This window comes from Larus michahellis, chromosome 4 (assembly GCF_964199755.1).
Source record: "Larus michahellis chromosome 4, bLarMic1.1, whole genome shotgun sequence".
Lineage (NCBI taxonomy): Eukaryota > Metazoa > Chordata > Aves > Charadriiformes > Laridae > Larus > Larus michahellis.
In genome coordinates, this window is record NC_133899.1 from 13774493 (window position 1) to 13794859 (window position 20367).

The following is a 20367-nucleotide window of genomic DNA, read 5'->3' on the forward strand; positions in this document are numbered from 1 at the left end:
ATACAGTGCTCCCCTGAGGACTTTTGAGTATTGTTCCTATATTACTGACAAAGGAAACAAATCCAAGTTTTAAAGTGATTGTCCAAAAATCATTCAGGAAGTGCTAGAGACACTGCTCAGAAATCCTGGCAGCCAAAGCTGTAATTGGGCTTTCGGACACAGCACTGAAGTAAATGGCAGGGAAAAGGGTCAGTATGACGGTTTTTTCAGATTTGTCACTCAGGGTGCCTTTAATTGATTGTTGGAGATAAGCTTGCAAGTATTTTTTTTTTTTTTAAATAAAAGCTGAGAATTAGTAGTAACTATTACTCTAGTTGTTCCATGTGCCAAAGCCTTCCTGTGGTACCTACAAGCTCTGGAGAGATGACACATGTCAATGTCACCTGCTGTGGGCTCCACTCAGTGTTACACACACCCTTCTAGTTTTCCTCATCAAATGGTGGTTCCCCAAGGACTGGTGGGACCTGAAGCCCTGTGTGAATATCTACTGCTGATAGCAGATTGCAGCATTCAGGGTTATGGAGACAGCATGCTTTGTCCCATATTTAGATTTTGTAAAAAGTAAATGATTTTTTTGTTTGGTGAACCACTTTGTTAGAATGTTTTGCTGACTTCATTTTTAATGTCCTGTTAGAGAGGTGTTAAGTGTTGTGGTGGAGGGTTTGTTATAAAGAGGTTATGGCATTGTAATAAGGAAATGAATGAGAGTAAAACTAGTTGCCTCCTCCTGCTGCCTGAGATCAGTCTGAAAGAGTGGCAAAAAGAATAATTACGTCTGTGTATTTAAAACAGTTCTGTAGTAACTTGGGACATTGCCAGGTCAGGAAAGGACCCGACCGTGTTCTTGAACAATAAACATTTTTACCTGAAAGATCTCTGCTGGCTTTATTAGGGATGTCATTATCTTGCTTTGATCTGACTCTGTAGAACTGGCTGCCCATACAGCTGATAGAGCAAGTAGCCAACAAAAGAAAGCCCTAATAGGCTTTAATACCTTTAGTGAAGAGTGTCTTTTCCCCTCAGATGTATGTCATTTTACAAAGGCTCTTTTCATCTTAATATATCATGGAGATGGCTGTGTGCAGTAGGACAAGCACACACTGTGTTTGCTAAGGGGCAGAGTTTAGCAGACTCGCTGTCAGACTTGACCAGCCCTGTCCCACTGCACAGTGTGGAGCTGCAGGGTGGGTCAGCAATGCTCCTTGCCTGTCCTGCCTATGGAGCTGTGGGGGTGTGGTGTGTCAGCAATGCTCCTTGCCTGCCCTGCCTATGGAGCTGTGGGGGGAAGTGGGTCAGCAATGCTCCTTGCCTGCCCTGCCTATGGAGCAGCTGCCAGTGGCAGTGCTACAGCCTGGATGCCTCTGCAGGGCCGTGGGTGGGAGCTGCCCCAGAGCAGGAGCTGAAGGAGCAGCCATGGTAGAGCATCTCCCACTGTGGACTGTTTTTTTGTTTGGTTTGTTTTTTGGCAAGTAAGTTTTGAAGCACAACAGGGGGTTTATTAGCCTTCACCAGAGTGAGAACTGACTGTGCCCTACCGTGTGGCAACCAGTCATACTGGGCAGCAACATACTGTTGGGGTGGGCAAAGGCATGCCTCAGTCACATCAAACGTGTAGCTTACTCTGAGTGACTGCAGCAGTGCTGAAGGGTTTGCAGAGTACAAACCTGGCCTATTCTTTCATCTGAGCACACATTTTTAGCTTTAGGATGCAGAGTAGACATAATATTATATCTACATTTATTTGGCCTTTTAACAAGATGAGGAGTTAAGAATCTCACATTGATGGTTCTGGGACACGTATGACTTTCTTTAAGAGCATATCCTTTCATGAAGGAAATGAAAAATGTGATATTTTAGCAGTTGGAAATGCCTGGGTTAGTTTGGTTCTGTTTCCTGATTTCATTTTGACACGGTAGGCAATTCAGAAAACAAATTTGCAGTAAGGAAGATTCAGTTGTTATGGAAACATCTGAGAAAGGCAGCTGACATAGGCTAAGGAATGCACCAGATTAGCAGTACACACAGACGCGGTAAAAAGGCAAGTTCATGTAAGGTAAGGGAGCAGTTTCTAGGCACTGTCTGCTTCATGGATGGTTCTGTCAGAACAGCAAAAAAAAAAAAAAATCACTTTAAAATTGTGAGCATGTGGCTCCATCTTCTGGTACCAAAGCAAAATGTGTTGCTCTGGGCATAAAGGAGGTGAGATTTCTATAGTGTTTTTATGTTAGCTGCAACAAAAGCCAACAGCAACAAAATACAAAAACAACAGGAACAACAATAATAAATTAAAATATCCGTGCCTCAAACCCAAGCCCCACAAGCTATTAATGTGGTTTTCCTGAAGCTACAAACCATTCTGCTGCATGGGAAGAAAACTGTCTTTTGAAACATTCTTATAATTGTGTAGCCCCAAAAGTGGCTTGTCTTCCAAAGCATGACACTGCTCTCCTACATGAAAACAATGTTTGATCAGAGCATGGACTGTACCAGTGAAGCTTGAGGCCTGTGGAGGTGCTAATATTGTCTTCTGCTTGTAGCTGTAGGATGTTTCTTTGTTTCCCCTTCCCCAACAATATCTTTGGCAAAGTAGCTAAAATTCATGATACATCTTCACAGAAACGCTAGCTGGGTAGAAATAGGAATGAGCGGTTCTGGGTAGAAATAGGAATGAGTGGTTCTTTGAGGTAGACTGCCAGAAGTCAAAAGAAAATAAAGCTGTTTTATCACTTCACCAAACAGTGAATGTTGTTACAGTGCATGCTTAATTGAGCTTGATTACTCAATCTGTTCACCTTAGTAACTCATTTTGTTTTAAACAGAAGTCATTGTTCAAAACCAGAAGATGTTATCATTCTCTGGGTAAGCCTTGGGTTTTCTAAGTAATCCTAAGGAGTTGCCTCAACTTTGTTGCTTTAAAAAAAACCAAACAAACAACAACACAACAAGGCAGAAACAAAGGTAGTTATCTTGATGCAGTGCTGTGCTAAAGCTGTTGTTCACAAGTCATTGCAAAAAGAAGGTATTGGACTGTAAATACAAAATTGAAAATACAGATTGTGTGCTTTACTTGTTTTACTTCTGTGTACATACGAATGTCTTCCCCCCTCCCCCCCCATGGATATTAGCCTAGGATACAAGGGACCCTATATTCTTTGTATGAAGCATTAGTTTTCAGTCAAAACTACTTCATGACAGAACTGTAAGAATGAAGGTGAGGGAACATAAATTTAATGGCCCCACTGCTTCTGCCTGTACTTGGGCCACTCTTTTGCTAACACAAGTGGCAAGGTATTTGCATGCAGCAGTTATCCATGGGGAGTGTTGTGTGGAGACCTATTTGGAAAGCATGCATTTGTGTCAGTCCAGCTTCTGTATGACAGGGAGTCGTTTTGCAAAAATCATCCCTAAACTAAGCACTAGCCAAGGTTTCTCATCATGGCTTCAGCAGCAAGGCTGTGGATTGAAACCGGAGGTAGAACTAGCCGTTACTCTTCAGTGCGGTGCTTTTAAGGCCCCACACAGAGGGATGCATTTTAAATGGTCACAGCCTGTGTTGATATAATAAGATTGCATCCTCCACGGTGTTTCTAACCGGTCCCTGCAGCCAGAGTGTACTGGACTTCCCCTTGGCACTACCCAAGGCTTTTTCTCAAGGCTGCCTCCAATTCCTATGATCTTTTTTTTCCTCTCCCTATATTTAACCTTCAGCTTCATCCTGTTTCACTTCATCGGCAATTCCAAGCTTTGATTTTTAGCGTCTGTGACACTCTCCATATCCTGTGGTTTATTCTAAAGGGATCTACTCACCTTTCTGAAAGATGTCACAAGGGTAGCACCTTTCACCAACATTAACAGTAAATAAATTCTACAGATCTCTTTTATTAGGAAGTACAAACCCACAACAAATCCTGCCTGGAGTGTGTTTGATAAATCAGATCTTTTGCAGACATCTGGAGATTGTGTTTGCAAATCCCCAGCCAGCTTGTTTTGTAGTCATTGTTACCATAATTCAGGTTAATGTTGTTGCCACTTTTTAGTTGCTAAAACACATGTGGTGTTTTATTGCTGAAAAAAAGTGGCTGTCTTGGAACAGAAGTTCTTTTAAAACCCTTCTTGGAAGTTTGCTATTTGGAGAAACAAATGTCAAATCAATTGTCCTAGCTCCGAACTGCCATTCTGAAAGTGCAGCTGTGAGAAGAGATTACTTGGGTACTGCGATGGGGAACGCATAAGAATCTAGATTGAGAATTACATAGCAATAGAGACCTAAAATAACAAGTGTAACAAGTAAAGCTTTGTAAAAGCTTTTAGCTTTTCCTGCAAAGATTTGCTTAAAAAATACTAGATCCCAAGCAAGAATGCTTATGCCAAGTTTTAAATCTCATTTGAATTTTTATAGCTGTTATAATCTCTGATATATAACCTTGGAAATAGGGTCTCATAACAGAAATGCCGAGTCCCTTGACTATTGCCTTGCAAAAAAGAGTTGCTGTAATAGGCTGTAAGTCTGAGACAAGTTTGCAAGGCTGGCTTATGTCTATGTATCATCACTTAAATGGGTCTAAGCTGGAGTCTTCATATTATTTGAGGGTACGTGATTAGCCATATACAGCTGTTCCAGTAATGTCAGCCTTCTAAGTATAACAGGCACAATTCTAGCATATCCTTATCCACTAAGCTGTTGCCACGGGAAGAGGCTTGGAGCTTGGACATGCTGTGGTGAAAAGTAGAGACGAGCTTATTTTCTTTTTTTTCTATCCTTTATTCTTCTATATTTGTGTGCAGAAGAAATGGAAGTTCCCAAGGAGCCTGGACTGCAGAAGAATTCCACATGCCAGTGCTCTTTTCCCTCTCATTATCATACACTTGCAATCAAACTCTAATTTTTGAAATAAAAAACCTGCAGGATTCCTTATTGAGACTATTAAAGCTTCAATCTTCGTTATTTAGGACGGCTACTTACCTTTTACTCAATGAAGCCATAATGCAACTGCTCCTATAAAAACTATCGAAATGGCTACTGTGGCAGTGAGTAGATTTTCCTCCGTGTAAAATAATCCTCTGTGAATGAGACATAACTATCATTTACATTAATTAGGCAGCCATATAATGGGGTGTTCAATAGCTATTACATCATTTAAATTCTTCAGTGGGCACCTCAGCCACCCAAGAACTATCCAGCTGAACATTTCTAAGTCCATAATTTTGAAATAATCCTTTAGAGGAAGAATATGCATGGCAGAGTATTGCAGACAATTTCACCAAAAAAAATTCATTTTATTCAGATTTATGGGATTATTTTAACATTTACAAGAAGTGCATAATCCTGTTTTTCCCCTCCCTCCCAGAATAACAGTGCTATTAAGTCAAGTTTATTTTGGGGCTGATACTGTGTGTACACTAGAGAATGGCCAAGGAGCTTGTGGTCAGAGGTCTGTGTTGGCAGCTGGGCTCACATGCCCAACAAGCACATTTCCCTAAACATTCTGTTATGAGCCTGGGGCTTCAGAGCCACGTGGCTCAGCCAAGAAGCCCTGACTTACAGATAAGTGAGTGGAGTCATGCTTGAGGTTTTGGTTTTGAAGTCTTAACTTTTGCCTTTAACAAGCATATGAGGACTTTAGGATTTACATTCAATTTTATTTATTGATTTAAAATTTGTGAGGTCAAGCCAAATTCCTTTGGCATTACTGATAATATACTTCCCAGAAACTATTATATGAATATTATAATTAATGTTCTAACTATATCATTATATATTTTTGTTTATTTTAAGATTAGTGTCTCATTCAAAAGAATGCACTTATGTTATAAGTCTAAGAGCTCCTTCTGAGAGCTGAAAGAAATAAGGCTGAATTTATTAACTAATATACCAGGAAGAGATTTCTGTTAACAGGCCTGTACTGCAAATCTGCCTATAGAAGGTGATGGTTACTAGAAGATTGGTCAGTGCCTAAAAGTGTATGAAAATAACATGGTTTAAATCAGTGTTGTTTGTCAACAGTTACGTACTATGGGTAATAGTTCCCAGGAGAATGAAAAAAAGTAATAGCCTAAAAATAGGCTGGGGAGCAGGGCAGGAGAGAGTGTAAAGTTTAGATTGTGCATTTTCTTTCAGCATCCTGGTTTAAAGCTGTCTGTTATGTTATTTTAGTCAATTGTATACTAATTTTTTTTCTCTTCTTAATGGTTATAAGATACTATACCTTATCTGACTAATACAATAACAGAAAGCAGCAGAGAGCTCTCTTAACAGGGAGAGCTCTTAATTCAGTATTAAATGTTGCTGGGTTCTCTGTAGTTCTCCATAATCCCTCTCCAACAGGCAGAGTGTGCAGATGTAGGTGTCAAAACCTGTCTGTAGGTAGAGCGCCAGGTACTGTTTGTTCTGCAGCCCGGGAGGGTTGTGTTTGCCAGATGTAACTGCTCCTCTCAGCAGCAGTGGATGCTTTATCCTCTATTTTTCACATTCACTCATTAATTTAATTAAACCAGTACACTGAGGGAGATTTCTGCCTTACCAAAATAATACATTTTCATCACAAACTGTAGGGAATGTGACTCAGAATTGGAGATAGTTACCATAGGAATGACAGATTTAAGGAAGGGGAGCGTGAGATAAAGGTGGGTCAAACCTCTGTGAAACTTCATGGAATTGGCTGTTGTCGGTGTGTAATTTGACCTGCTACGTAGGACCATGGTCTGGTGAATGTTGTAGCATGACAAGCTTTGTAAATCCATTTTTTGTTTGTCTAACAAGATGAATGACAGTGCGCATTTGTTATGTAGGTCAACTAATGGATTTACCAAGGCCCTACATGCATATGAGCTCACCTTGGGTGCAAGAAGGCAATACAGCTGGGTTTAGAGGCACAGCTGATAAGAGTTAGTCTTTCAAAGTACTCAGGTGTTTTCCATATCAGGAGAGCCTTTTTGGAGTTTTGGTGTTGCCAGAGAGGCCAGCTGGGCATTTGCCTTAGCTGTGGTCGTGCAGGAGACCGGCCTAACGTAGCTGCTATTGTCTGTTGGGGACCTTCTATCCTGCTGGTACTGCCCAAATCTCACATGGTGTGTAGGCTGAAGAAAATGGATCTGCTGGAGCCAGAAAAGAGAGCTTGTGGATTGCTGAAGCCTCGTACTTGCATCACTTATGGTAAGGTCACTGCAGAGGCAAAGGGAGATTAGTTAGGGAAGTTGTAGTGTGTGTTGAGGGAGGAGTACGAACAGCAGGAGCTAGAAATTATCCATCTAGTGGTCTTCAGTGTGAAGGTGTCAGTGACTGCAGCAGAAATGATAAGGTGATCAGAACTTTTTGTTAGAAAACCTGTCTGTGTATGGTTTTGGCACTTGGAACTGGGGAATCGGCTTGTGTAGCTGCTCTGGTAAGGCCCTGAGGAATCGGTCTGTTTAGAAAAAGCAGTGCCACCCCGGTTTTGAGAAGACTCCTGTTCCCTGAAAACACGCTGCTGATCTAGAGGAGCAAGATGGTGTCTCAGGTCTAATGCAGTACAGTAGATCTTACCTGACATCACAGCCGTGTTTTAAGTGAATTTTAAAAGGACTAGAAGGAGTTGTGGAAAAAATGTGAACTATTCTGATTATATGAGACAAAGTATGCTATTTAAGAAAGGAGTTATAAGCAAAGATTTAAGTTATTTGATGGCAAACCTGTCAGTAGCTCTGCAGTGTGTGCTGGTTCTTTGGCGCATGCACACCAACAGAAACACCGGGCAGAGTATGGGCTTGGGCTGCTGTAAGAGCTCTGGCACAAGCTCAGCATTTCTCAGTCACGCTGACAAATGCCCAAGGACACCGTTTTCCTTGGAAAGTGAAAAATGTTGATAATTTTTAGATTATAAGCTGTGGCTTTTTTTCACTTCTCAAGGACTGCTTCATATTTATTTTTACAATGTTAAAGGTTACCTCTGAATCTTTTCTAAAAGCTTTATAAATAGCAGAAGTAAAGAAAAAGTGCTAATGTGGAGAAGGACCAATAGCCCCCAGTTGGTTAGTGTGTGACACAAGCAGTCTATAGCAAAATTGGAGTATCTTTTTCCCTAGAATAGTGGAACCTGGCAGATGATGCATAGAATTGCCAGCGTCGCACCAATGAATAGCTGCAGCTTTTCTCTGCAGGATTTATTTCCCCTACCAAACTGATTCTCCTTCCCTTTGTTATTCAGTCTGAACTCTGACTCGCTTTGTTTTTGGTTCTGTACTCTTTCTCACCCTATGCCGTTTTTTGGTCTCTTTCTATTTGAAAACACCACCAATGTTTCCAGTCAAGATTTCTATGATTTGCAAATAATGGTGCAAATAGCTAAGCCAGGTTTGCCTACTTTTTATGTACACCCCTCAGAACAAGTAGCTTACTTTTCCAGATCATAGCAGCCTGGCATAGCCATATCCTGTCCTTTTCTTTTGCAGTTCAATAGGGGCATTGTTCTAGTAAAAAATACTAGTTGCCCTTGCTGGGACTTCTTCTTTGCAAAATGCAGCTGCTTATTAAGGACTGTGTGTTACTGTTCCAAATTATTTTAAGGCTTGTTTAACAAGAGTTGTTTGGTCAAAGGTTGCAAGAGGATTATAAATTATTCTTAACCTCTTGCATTGACATGAGTCCTCCCAGTTCTGAAATACTAAAATGGACAAAGAGAGTCTACTGAAGGGATGAACTTGTCCAAGGCTTGAGAATTCATTAAAAAAAGACTCTGGTCCAGATCAGAATTTTATGCTCTCTCTTAACGCTTCTCTAAAACATTGTGTGGCTTGAATATATAGAGTTAACGTCAGCTACGTGCAGCTGCAATTTCAGTATTTAATATGAGGTTCCCAAGGAGAGTCCCAGGAGGGTTGTTTTGGGGGTTCCCATTGTATTGCTGTGTAATCCATCTTTTAGAGAAGTATTAAAAAACCCCTCAAATACAAAATTCTATGTGTTTTCTTGGATGTGACTTTCCTTTAATTTCAAGCATTTCCTACAATGAATTATTTTGAGGTTTCAAACAGAAATTATGGGGTTTTTTGTTTGTTTTCCCATTCCTGCTTAAATGTTCAAAATTCAGTAACTGGATTGTTGACAATTGTTTTAGTTCAGATTGGTTATAAATATATGTGTTCTTGTGTATATTATATATCCATAGTAATAGGAAAGCAGAAATGCATGATGTAGTGAGATAGTATATTGCTCATTGTCATTCATTATTCTCTGGTTAGCCTTTTCTTTAGTGAGAGTTTAGGTATAAAAATCATAATGAAAAATGTGTCTCTGCTGTATGCAATTCAGTATTGAGCATTCGAAGGAAGAGGCATGTTAGAGGCAGCTGTGATTAGTGCTCCAATTTTCTAATATTAAACTATTAAGTTTTTACTATCTCAGCTAATGAAGAGACGGGGAATGGTCATGAATCATCAAGGAAGGACTGGTGAGCAGTCATTTTCAAGTTAGCCATATTCTAAGGAAGTTCCTTTACAAGCAACAGGGAGTTTAATGAGTTCTAGTGAAAGACAAACACAGAGCTGTGTTCTGGAGAAAGTAGATGGGACAGGGGTTTGGTTCAAGGAGCTGATGGGTAGACAGTGATACCAGCGGTCTGGAGGAGCGATTTAGCTGAGGTAATTTATGGGGGCTGTTTGGAACACGTCACCTAGTCATTACGAAAAGGCCTCTTCAGATGATTTACCAACTGCAGTCAAGGCATCTTGAATGCATTGGCTGTTCAGCTCTCCTGTTATTCTTCATTTGTCATCTGTCTTTATGTGCTACTAGCATGGGATTACCTTGACGAGACCTTTGAACATCTCTTCAGCACTCCTCACTGTAAATAATGAATGCCTTGCTATTATTTATCGAAAAGGACTGCTAGGCAGCGTTTGTCTCTTTTGGTTGCTGAAATAGTTTAAAAAATGGAGATGCCAGTAGCTGTGCAAAGCTGTATTGTGTTCATCTATGTGTCCATATGGTAGAATATGGTATGTCCTTCACAGCACAATGAAACATGATTGTGCCTAATTCCAATTTGTATGGCGTTCCTATTAATGATGTCTATTTAAGACATCCATTAAAGGCCCTTAATGTTGATTAACTGGACTATGCCAATAAAGTTCTATTAGCTTCTCCCTATTAATTTAATATTATAGGCATTTAACAAATGTCTTAATTAGATGTTACACAGAAGGCTATGAGCAAAATTAAAATTAGGTCATTTTCCTGAAAGGAGAGTTGCTGCTATGATTTATGCTTTCTACCACTTTGTTTGTTTTTCCTCCCGACCTCTCACAGGAAACCAAGGGATTTAATTTCAGAGAATGTTGAGAGAAGTAACGGGTACTAGGTAGAATAACAGCTCAGGTCTAACAACTTTAACGGATTACTTCACGGATATAAATTAATTGAAAAAATCTTCTGCTCTTTGGCACTTTCAAGTGTGTTTATTCATCTTTTCAAAAGCTTTCACAGTGTTTCTTTCTCCTACTTTCCCATTGGTGTGAAATGACTGTATTTTCCCTGTATAAAATATACTTCTCTAGCAAAACTAGTCTGTTTTCCCCATCTCAAAGGCAGTACTTCATAAAATTGCAATGAATATTTCCATACCAACCGCTTTATTACTCGACTTTTCAAAGGGGGCAGTCTGTTGTTCTCGAAAACTACTGTTGCCCATGCTGTGATTTCAGCTGATCAGTCTGGTTCAGTGATGCTGAATCTGGTCTGCGTCTGAGGGATCACGCTGGATAGATGCAGCTCTCCTGTAACCTCTCCCAGGAACAGGTCCAGAAGGGAAGTAGGAGCTTTGGAGACCAACTGACTGAGGGCTGACTGGCACTGTTAATGTTTTCGTAAGACCTGGGGGTGTTGGAGGTGTTGATGATCTCTGGCTTTCTTGTGGCAGATATATGGCTTGTGCCCTGTGGTGTGGATAAGAGCTCTAGCCTGGAGCTCTTCTCCTAACCCCAGGTATGTGAGAGAACAGCTAAGTTCTCTTTAAATAAGTGACCCTGGTTGGCTATGAGCACTTGAGTGGTGGCTGGGAAAATCTCCTCTTCCTAGATACGGGTCTTTCATTTGACTCTGAAACAGACTTCATTATTTACATTGAAAGCTTCTGAAAGCTATCTTTATATTATAAACACCATAGAGGTGCTTTTATAATAGAAAAGTTAAGTGATCTAAATACAGAGGTCACTACCACCTCCCTAACAAGTCAACCCTGCTGATGAGAGATTGTAATCGGTGCAGCCAAAAAAGGATCCTTGAAGTATATAGTAAAAAAAATTATGAAAACAGGAGATAAAAGGTTTTAAACACCAGAAGCCTCCTCACAAGTGGTGTTGTATAAAGGGTGGTTGGTGAGTTTAGAAGATGTACACTATGAAACTACCTGACTCCTTGTGTCCTACTGATGTAGTGCTTACAAACAGGTGATAAAAACTAAGTGCCGTCTATGCTAGCCTTTTTTAAAATTGTGTGTAACATGTATATTTTAATCAGAATAAGGGTATATTTTTAAAGCATAGATCATAGACACCATGTCTAAATATATACAAAAATAGGCCAGAGTAAAGCCCTATGAAGAGGTTAAATATTCATAAAGCAATTTTTTGGGTAATTTAAGTACAAGATTGAATGGGGGTCATTTCCGTCTTTGAATTTCTAGCTTCAAGTGCTTCACTGTTACATGATGTGTTGTGTTCCCTGCACTCTGGCATGACAATATATATTTACTAATATAGACATATCTGATTTAATATTAAAGTAGTATGTTATTGGTAAGCAAACAGCTTGCAGGGCTGCATTACATGTTTGATATGTTTATATTTTCATGCATATACATGTTATCTGCAACTATTAACCACAGGGAAGGAGCTATTCAAGGTAAAACATATCGGCTGAAACCACTTGCATGTGCTTGCACCAGGCAAAGATGTTGACGTTGGCCCAGGAACAATGATTATAAAAGAGCAGTTGTCATCACCTGTAGTCTCATTATGAGCATATTATAGGCAGATAAAGCCCAGTTTATACAGAAGGCAACAATAATATTTATCACAGACTTACAAGATGCAATTTTCATTGTGCAAATTTATAATTATATATTGAAATAGAAGTCAGGTAACCAATACTAATCATGTAAGTTTAATAAAAGCCAGAATGTTATATACAAATAACAAAACAGATACAATAAACTCCAACAGTCTGAGAGACTGCTTTAAAGACAACAGATACTAGTCATTCTTCAGTAAGAAGAAATACTTTAGAAATATTTCACATAGCTCTTCCATTTTCAATCTGCCAGAAAACCTGGCCTTTAAACTGCAGGAAAACAGCAGACATTTATCTTAATACTTCCGATTTTCCATGAAATCATAGGTCAATAGTTCCTTTCAGCTTGAACTTTTTTGCAGATCGCTCACTTGCTCTAAGCTGGAACTTGCTTCCATAGATGTAGGAAATGAATCCATCAATCTCCAAGCTAAATACATTGTTAAGTTTTGGAACAACTGAAAATGCAAATGGAAAGAAATTAACAAAAGTGGTCTAATGTAAATCCCTGTTATGAAATATACTGATATACCAGGGTATATTATTCACATGTAGACTTGAGGTCTGCCACATTTCAAGGTCTTTATGCTTTAGCAAGAAGATATAGAAAAGAAAAATAATCAAAACTTATAAATTTTAAATTGGAATTCCTAAAGCTAGTCCTCTTCCAGGAGCACGCAGTAAGTATTGCAGAGAACATCTAATATGAATCAGGTGAATGAGCCATAAGCATAATCATGTTGGGTTCATTGGAAATGCTTTTTTTTTTTTTTTAATTGCCCATTTCTAATGAGATACTTTCTTGGTAAGATATTGAGCGTTACGTAGCCGTTACAAAGACATTGACTTCTGCCATTCCATGCAAAGAAAGAAAAGCACTGATATAACAATGTTCTCAGAGGTGTAAGACGAACAGTGTTTTGAAGAAACTTCTCATTATTCAAGTTGTGAAAAGCATTGAAAAAATCATCTTATATACCTTTTAATTTGTCCTCTTTCGTGATAATTTTGAAGACATGTTTAAATTCCTGTAGAACGATTCCTGTAATCCCAACGTAAGAGGGGCACTTTGATTTTGTGACTGAAAGAACAGAAGTATGTAGGTTATTAGAAAATTTCAGATTCAGTCAGTTTATTTGCTCTTCTACAGTTGCTTCATGATTTTAAAAACTGGTTTGCAATATTCTGAAATAATGCAATTACAGTAATCACTGGTAAAACTTGCAGCTAATCTTTTTAACTCACATGATTTCTAAGAGCAGTTGAAAAGTAATTAGCATTGATAAGTAGAGAGAGAATCCATCAACATATGATCTCAGCTATGTGATTCCAGAGTTAACACCGAAAGGAATTTAAAAATAAACACCTGAAATATAGGAATGTCTACTGAACTTCAGATGACTTTTATAAAAGAAAAAAAAAAAGAATACCTGTAACAATAGCTCCATGGAGATCAGCTTTTAGCAGCTTGCCCTGAACCATATGTGGTTGCCTTGAAGAAGAGGGTGGGATCAGGGAAGAGGGAAAGAAAATTATATGGAAAGTCAGGTTTATAAAATGTGACGGTGGCTATTGAAATCGTGGTCAAAGGTTACAGAAATAGTACGTATCCTTATCAAGTCACTGTGATGTTTCTATCAGTAACTCAGTTAACCTGCAAGTATCTATTAAATCAAAACAACACTAATTTTAAAATATCTCAACTTACGCATCTGGTTTAAGGCCATGACATAGGTCTCTGATGTACTGTTTCCAGAGTTCATGTAATGGTAGAAAGATGGCATATCTGCAGTAAAAAGTCAAAAAGTATTATACAAAAACTTCATTATCAAAAAAATCTGTTGATTACTGAAGGAATCCATATTTACCATCAGAGTTAAGACTAACATTTTTAAGTTTTGTAATCTGGTCTCATAACTTAACCTTTGAGGTAAGCCACTCCAAACAACAGGTTTGCTTTATAAAAAAAGGCACAAACTAAGTATGCTCCTCTCTATCAACCCAAAATGGTGCAGTGTTTTAGAGGACTGGGCTATGGCTAACACCGAAACCATTTCTATTCTGTTACCTCCCCACTTATTTCATGTTAGTAACAGCAGGGGCGTTACTCGACATGCATTAGTTGGAGGAACCTGATGCAGAATTTAGACTCTCTGGTCACAGGCAGTCTAACTTTAAAAACTGAAATCCGGGTTGATTGTACTTGGGTTTGATTTCTTGTTATATTTAGCTACCCAAAAGGAAAGAGAACCAGTAACAAAGAGAATGGAACTTTCCAACTATACAGACAAAATAATTGTTTTCTTATGGTGAAATGCCACGGAGTCTCAGGCTGAGTTTGCATGCTGCAGGGTTAGTAGTTAGTATCCACACGTACGTGCTGCTGCTTTTCCACACTTCCTACTTTTACTACACAAAGGAAATGTTTAAGATCTTACCTTTGCTGTTCGGGTTCAATTTCAAAAAGACGCATTTCTCGCCTTTGCTTGGCAGTAAAACCTTTTGTTTTCTTCCTCTTTTGCTTTGTCTTTTTTTTGGAATAATGCTCAAGAACTACAGCTTTCCGAGTTAGTATATCCTGGATAGCTTCATCTTTCTTTTTTGGCATACTGCGCTTCAGGAAGGCATTTACAAAGGCTTTGGCCTCTTCTGATCCTTGAGGCTAGGGACATTGTAAAAGATACTTTAAAATATTAAGTTGTAATTAAATTAAGAACTTGCTGATGACTAGTAGTTTTATCGAGTTGACAAAAGCACCCCAGGAATGAGAGATCTGCACAAAAGTAATACTAAATGGGAAATGTTGACAGGCCGAGACCTGGTGCGTGCGAGGGCCTACGGTTTTCTCACATCGCTTTGGGTAATGCCGAAACTGGGGAGAAAACGCCGATTTTTTGCGTTCGGTCCCACACGGCGCATTCAGACGCCAAAGCTAGAGCGTCTGAATCCTGATCTCATCGGACGGGGGAAACCGACGCCGGACACTCCCCCCGACACACACACACACATATCCCGCGCTGGCAGACGGAGGTTCCGTGCGGCTGCGTGAGACGAGGGCTGAAATCGCCACGGAACCGCCGGCGCTGCCCCCGGGACGCCCCGCCGGGCAGGGCCTCCGCGGTGGGCGGTACCTGGAGGCGCAAGCCCGCCGTCTCCCTCGGCGTCAGGCGGCGGTACAGCTCCCCTGCAAGGCAGAGCGGGGCAGAGCGTCAGGCGGGGCCGCCGCGCCGCGGCCCCCCGCGCCCACCGGCACTCACCCTCCATCGCGGCGGCCGCCGGCGCTTCCGGCGCAGGTGGCGGACGTCACGGAGGCGACGTGCGCCGGTGCAGCGCTGCGGCTCCCAGGGCTGGCCGCCAGGGGGCGCCGGCGCGTGCCGCCTTCATCGCCCGGGGCGGGCCCGGGGGCGGCGCGCTAGCCCAGGTGTGTGAGTGGGGAGGGGCCCGGGAAAGGAGCGGCGAGCGGGCCTTTTTCTGTAATTATCATGTGCTTAAACGAACCTCGCGGCGCAGCCCGGCGCGTGTAAGGCTCGCGGGGCCCCTCAGGGCGTGGGGGTGGCGCCGCGGTGGCCTGGCCTGCCCGCGACCGGAGCTCGGGCCTGGACGCTGCTGAGCCCCCGCGGAGGTCAGGCTGAAGAGAATTGTTAGATTCTGCTTGCTAAAAAAAAAGGCTTTTATAGAGAGTTTACACTACTCAGCGTATCAGAAGACAGACCATCTTGTTACCGTCTCCCCCACTGCTGGTTAGGGTAGTAAATCCCAGCCTTAACCTCAAATTTCAGAGGCTGCCTGGTGGAGGGAACCAAGAGCCCTGTGCGTCCTGGGCAGAGGAGCCTCCCTCCATACACCAGCATTTATGGGTTGTTGCCTGGCGTGGCTGGCACCAGGGTCTGCACACTCAAGGATCCCAAAGAGCTCAGTCTCCCTCATAAATCACAAACCGTGGTAGACCCTGGTTTAGAGGGAAGCCATTGCTAAGACCAAAACGCGTAGAAAAGAACATAAAACGGAAGTGATATTGCTTATTGCAACCATGAGGCTCTACAAAGGGGGAAGCTGTGGCCAGGGTAGATTGTTAGATTAGCCATTTAGATTAAGCTAGCTAGGGACCATTCAATGCCTTCAACTAATGTCAGTTACGTTGCTATTATTACACAAGTCACAGGTTTATTTCAGCAGAGATCAGGATGCAAAACTAACATTTCTAGCCAGAATCAAGGAAACAGTCATAGAAAATGAAATCTGGCTATTATTTATCTCTTTTATACTAACAAATTCTCTGACTTGTGAGAGTAAGTTGAGTGCCAGATGTCATCGTACCTTCTGTAGCACAGGCCACCTCGTTTTCTCTAATTATCCACCACTTCAGTGTGATCATGTACACTTGGAGCAGACAAGTCTGTTGTTCAAGTGGTGACTTGTTAGCGTCCTTCCCACAGTAACAGTGTTGCTTTAGAATCTGGATGCTTGTTGTGATGGGCAGCCTGGGCATATCAACCCTCGCTTCTGCCTCATCCTGCAGTTGCTCCCACCAGAGATGCTGGGACATCCATTTCCACCTTTCCATCCTGCAGCCCCGCTCACCTTCTTTAGTTGCCCCATCGCCCAGCATTTACAAATGCAGTGCTGGAGCCAGCCACGGCCTAAGCTTCCCAGGCTCTGGGCAGGTGCAGACCCTCTCTGCCCCCTGCCAAAGTTCTTCCCGTCCCACTTCTCTTGGTAGGAGAGAGCGTTTTTTTTCCTAGTCCCAGCCTGTCCTTCAACGCCTTTCCAGCCATAGCCCTCACTACCATTGCAGGTACCTGGCTCTTGCATGCCCTCATTCAGCTATTCCCAGTAGCTAACAGTGTGTCAAATGCTACTGTACTGTGCCGGTACTCACACACCCCAGAACATGAGATCTTTCTTTAAAATCTATCCCCGTGTTTCTAGCAATCAAAGTAAAAAAATCAGGAAGATGCCGCTCGCTGTGGGGTTTACCTCCTCTGATATGTTGTTGCCTCTCTCCTCCTGGGATAGGACAGCCTCTTGCTGTACAACAGGGACGTACTTTGAAACCAGTTCCTTTTCCTTGCCAGCCTTAGTCCCAATTCATGCTGCCCTCTGCTCAGACATGATGGTTCTCCAAATACAGAAGAGGTTTATATTCTCGTCACAGGGGGATATTGTCTCAGCAGATAATTAAGCACTGCTTGGTAAAGGATACTTAGGGAACAAGTTACTGAGAACAGGGTGTAGGAAACAGGATGATTTTGTTGAGTGCTGCTGTGGAGCACAAAGGCACTAAAGTGGTCTCTAACAGGGAATAATATTGTAGATCTCTCTGTATGTGTGTAAAGAAGAAAGGGCCGGTCTCTGCAGAGCATTAAGCGTGAGCACCTGTGGGTTTGTATCACAGCCCTCCTGGCAGTTAAGTACATTGCCACAGCAAGCAGATCTCTTGGTTTTACAACGCATGGACTCCTTGAGTTGTCATTGCTACTAAGAAAAGATCAATTTTCATGAATGGAGTACCAGGATAAGCACTATGGGTCTTCAGGGCCATATGAGTGCTCCTTCACTGGATTTATGCTGCAATTCCTAGGGCACTTCAGGGATTAATAGTCAAATCAGTGTTGGCGGTGCTGGTGTTGTAAATCCAATGATCCAGGCTAAACTGGTGCCTGGGGAAGCCAGTCTCTTCCAACAGCTCTACATCTTCATTTCCCAATTTATCTTCAGATATAAAGTCTGAGGGAGGGAGATCAGCATGTTAGTGTGTGTCCCAGCAAGAAGGCTCCACATCACGAGTCGAGATTCCCATCAAATAAACATGAAAAAGAATAGGCAAAGAAATAGAGAAACCAGAGAGTATGCAAAGACAGTTTGTAGGTAAGAAAGAGAAGGCCCGGAGAAATGAGGAAAGATGGGTAAAATGTGAGTATAAAAGAAGTGGAGTATGCAAATCAAATAATTATAATGCATGTTTCCGAATGTGCAACATCACCTGCTCTGCCTGTTTTAGTGCTTAGGCTTTTGAAGCATTTTACTTCAAGTAAATCACTTTGGAATAGGCTTGTAGTGATATAAATCCCTAATACTTATTATTAATACCAAGTTATAGGTGCCAAATTTGGAATTTCATATTCTATTAGATATATATATATGGCTTTATTTTTTGCTCAATAATAATAATAATAATAATGATAATAATACCTATGCAAAAACCCAACAAGGAAGCAATCTAACTGTGTGCACTAGGGGGCCATATTGCTGTACCTGTAAGTACTGTTGAATTACAGTGATGGGGAAAAAAACTTATGCCGGCCAGGCTAGGTGGTAGCAGTGTCTTGGGGGAAGTTGAGTGAATCTGGGAGCAATTAGAGAAGGAGCTTTATATTCAGAGTCACGGAAAGCTAAACCTTGAGATGCAGAGTGACCAAAGATGGTAATTAAAGATACTTGTGTGACACAAGAATAGAAAATCAGCGTTTTTTTTTTTTTTAAAAGAGCATAATTATGAACTGAAGTAAGAGATGAGCAGAAGTGTATGAAGTTAACTGATGCGTGTAAAAAGTGACTGGATTATAATCACTGTTATGCTTTTGCTGGTTGTCATTGATACAAGAAATAAATACCATAATTCTCTAGATAGACTGTCTCAACAAGTGTTTGAGCTCTCAAGGTCAATATAGTTTATTCCTCTTGGCCAAATTGTATTAGCAGCTGAATTTAGTCCCTAGGGACATTTGTACTGGTGAAAATAATTTCCATTTAAAACCCTCTGATGTGATTTCCTCTATCCAGATATCAAGCTGCCAATTTCCACCCCCTTCCCCAGGGTTATGCTGAAGCAGGGTGCAGCCAGCCTGTGCAGGTCCCTCGGCTGTCCCCCCCACCTCCTGCCTGTGTCTCACCGCCCCTCCGCTGCTGCCTGTGCCTCCTCCGGCCCCCATCTCCTTTCGGCCTGGCAGGGAGTGCAGGGACGCTGCGTGCCAGCATTTTTAGGGCTGACTGTGCCCTGCATACCCTGCTTCCTCCTAGCTCTGGCTGTGCAGCGTCGGGGCGGTGCTGCTGTGCCATGTGCAAGTCGTTTCCAGGATTTCGGTGCTCATGGTTCCCTGGAAAAACCATTCTAGGAAAGGGTCATGTCTGGGGGGGTGGCGGTGGGCGGGCAGAGTGAGAACTGCCACCCAGCCAGGTGGGTGACAGAGTATTTGATACCAGTAGCCTGAATGTTCATTTCATGTCAGTGTAGGTTTGCTAGGGGAAAGTTTGTAAGTGTTGTGTGTGGGAGCCCAAACTCTTGAATTACAGGTCTGGCTGATGGATTTTAGACGGCTGTGGTTGGTTAATGGGTGTCATCTTTTGATCTACCCTGTATCCCACAAATGTTTCTTTTCCGTAAGTTTTTCTGCTTTATCAGCTTGTCTTTAACTCATGGATTAGGATGGGATGTGCCCCCCCTAGCTGATAAACTATTGTTTTCAGCTGAAGGTTCATTATTTCCTGACAGTCCCAGCTCCTTGTCATCTGGAATTGCAGGTACCACTTCAGGGTGAATAAAAAAGACTGGCTTTTCTGTGTGTGAAGGAAATAAGAAAACGCTCGGAAACATAATCCAAATATGTCTTAGTAGCACAGAAATCAGACGGAAATAATAATCCCAAAATGTTTTCAGAAAACGTCAATGATTTAAAAGCCGGGTTTTAAAACGAAAAGAAAGCAAGCAGCAGGGTTTTTGGGAGGCCGGTTGCAGGAGCCCGTCCGTGCCAGGGCGGCTGCTCTCGCTAGAGGGCAGCCCGGCACCGGCGTCGGCCGAGTGAAGCTGGAGATGGGCTGCTGAGTACTATTGATGAATGTTCTGTACGTGTTATCATTCAAATAACTGTTTCAAGTCAAAGAAAAAAAAATTAAAAATGGTTTCCTTTTCCTCCAGGAAGAGCTTGTTTGCAGCTACTTCTTTAGCATACAGGACTCCAGTTCTCCCATACACCAACCTCTTCTGCATCACAGTAAAATTACCAGCGTAAAGAGGATTTTGAAGAGATTCAATTTCACCACAAGTTAAGGAGCCCACTTTTTTAAACACCAATATATTTTTATATCAAAATAAGAAGCTCTATCCTTCTTAAAATACTAAAAATATGTGGGACTAGAATACCTTGGAGATAACTACTGCAAACTAGAACTACCCAGCCCTGCCTCACAGACCAGTGCTAAAAAAGCAAGACTTTCTCCCAAAAACAGTAACTAGGAGCCAGTAAGCTGAGGCTTTGGCAGCTGACGTTTGGTTTCCTTGCACGCTGAGATCACGTATGATCCAAACACACATCAGGATGACAGAC

The 20367-nt window shown here is 41.7% G+C and overlaps 1 protein-coding gene across 1 annotated transcript; it reads right to left on the minus strand.

Moving 5' to 3' along the window:
- Positions 1-12113: 12113 nt before the first annotated feature.
- POP4 (POP4 homolog, ribonuclease P/MRP subunit) lies at positions 12114-15366 on the minus strand. Its single transcript, XM_074583033.1, has 7 exons — positions 15301-15366; positions 15175-15227; positions 14482-14705; positions 13752-13829; positions 13474-13535; positions 13023-13124; positions 12114-12501 (listed from the first exon to the last, which is right to left on the minus strand). Exons 1-7 carry the CDS (start codon positions 15305-15307, stop codon positions 12365-12367), a joined length of 663 nt encoding a protein of 220 aa, XP_074439134.1. The 5' UTR covers positions 15308-15366; the 3' UTR covers positions 12114-12364.
- Positions 15367-20367: the final 5001 nt, after the last annotated feature.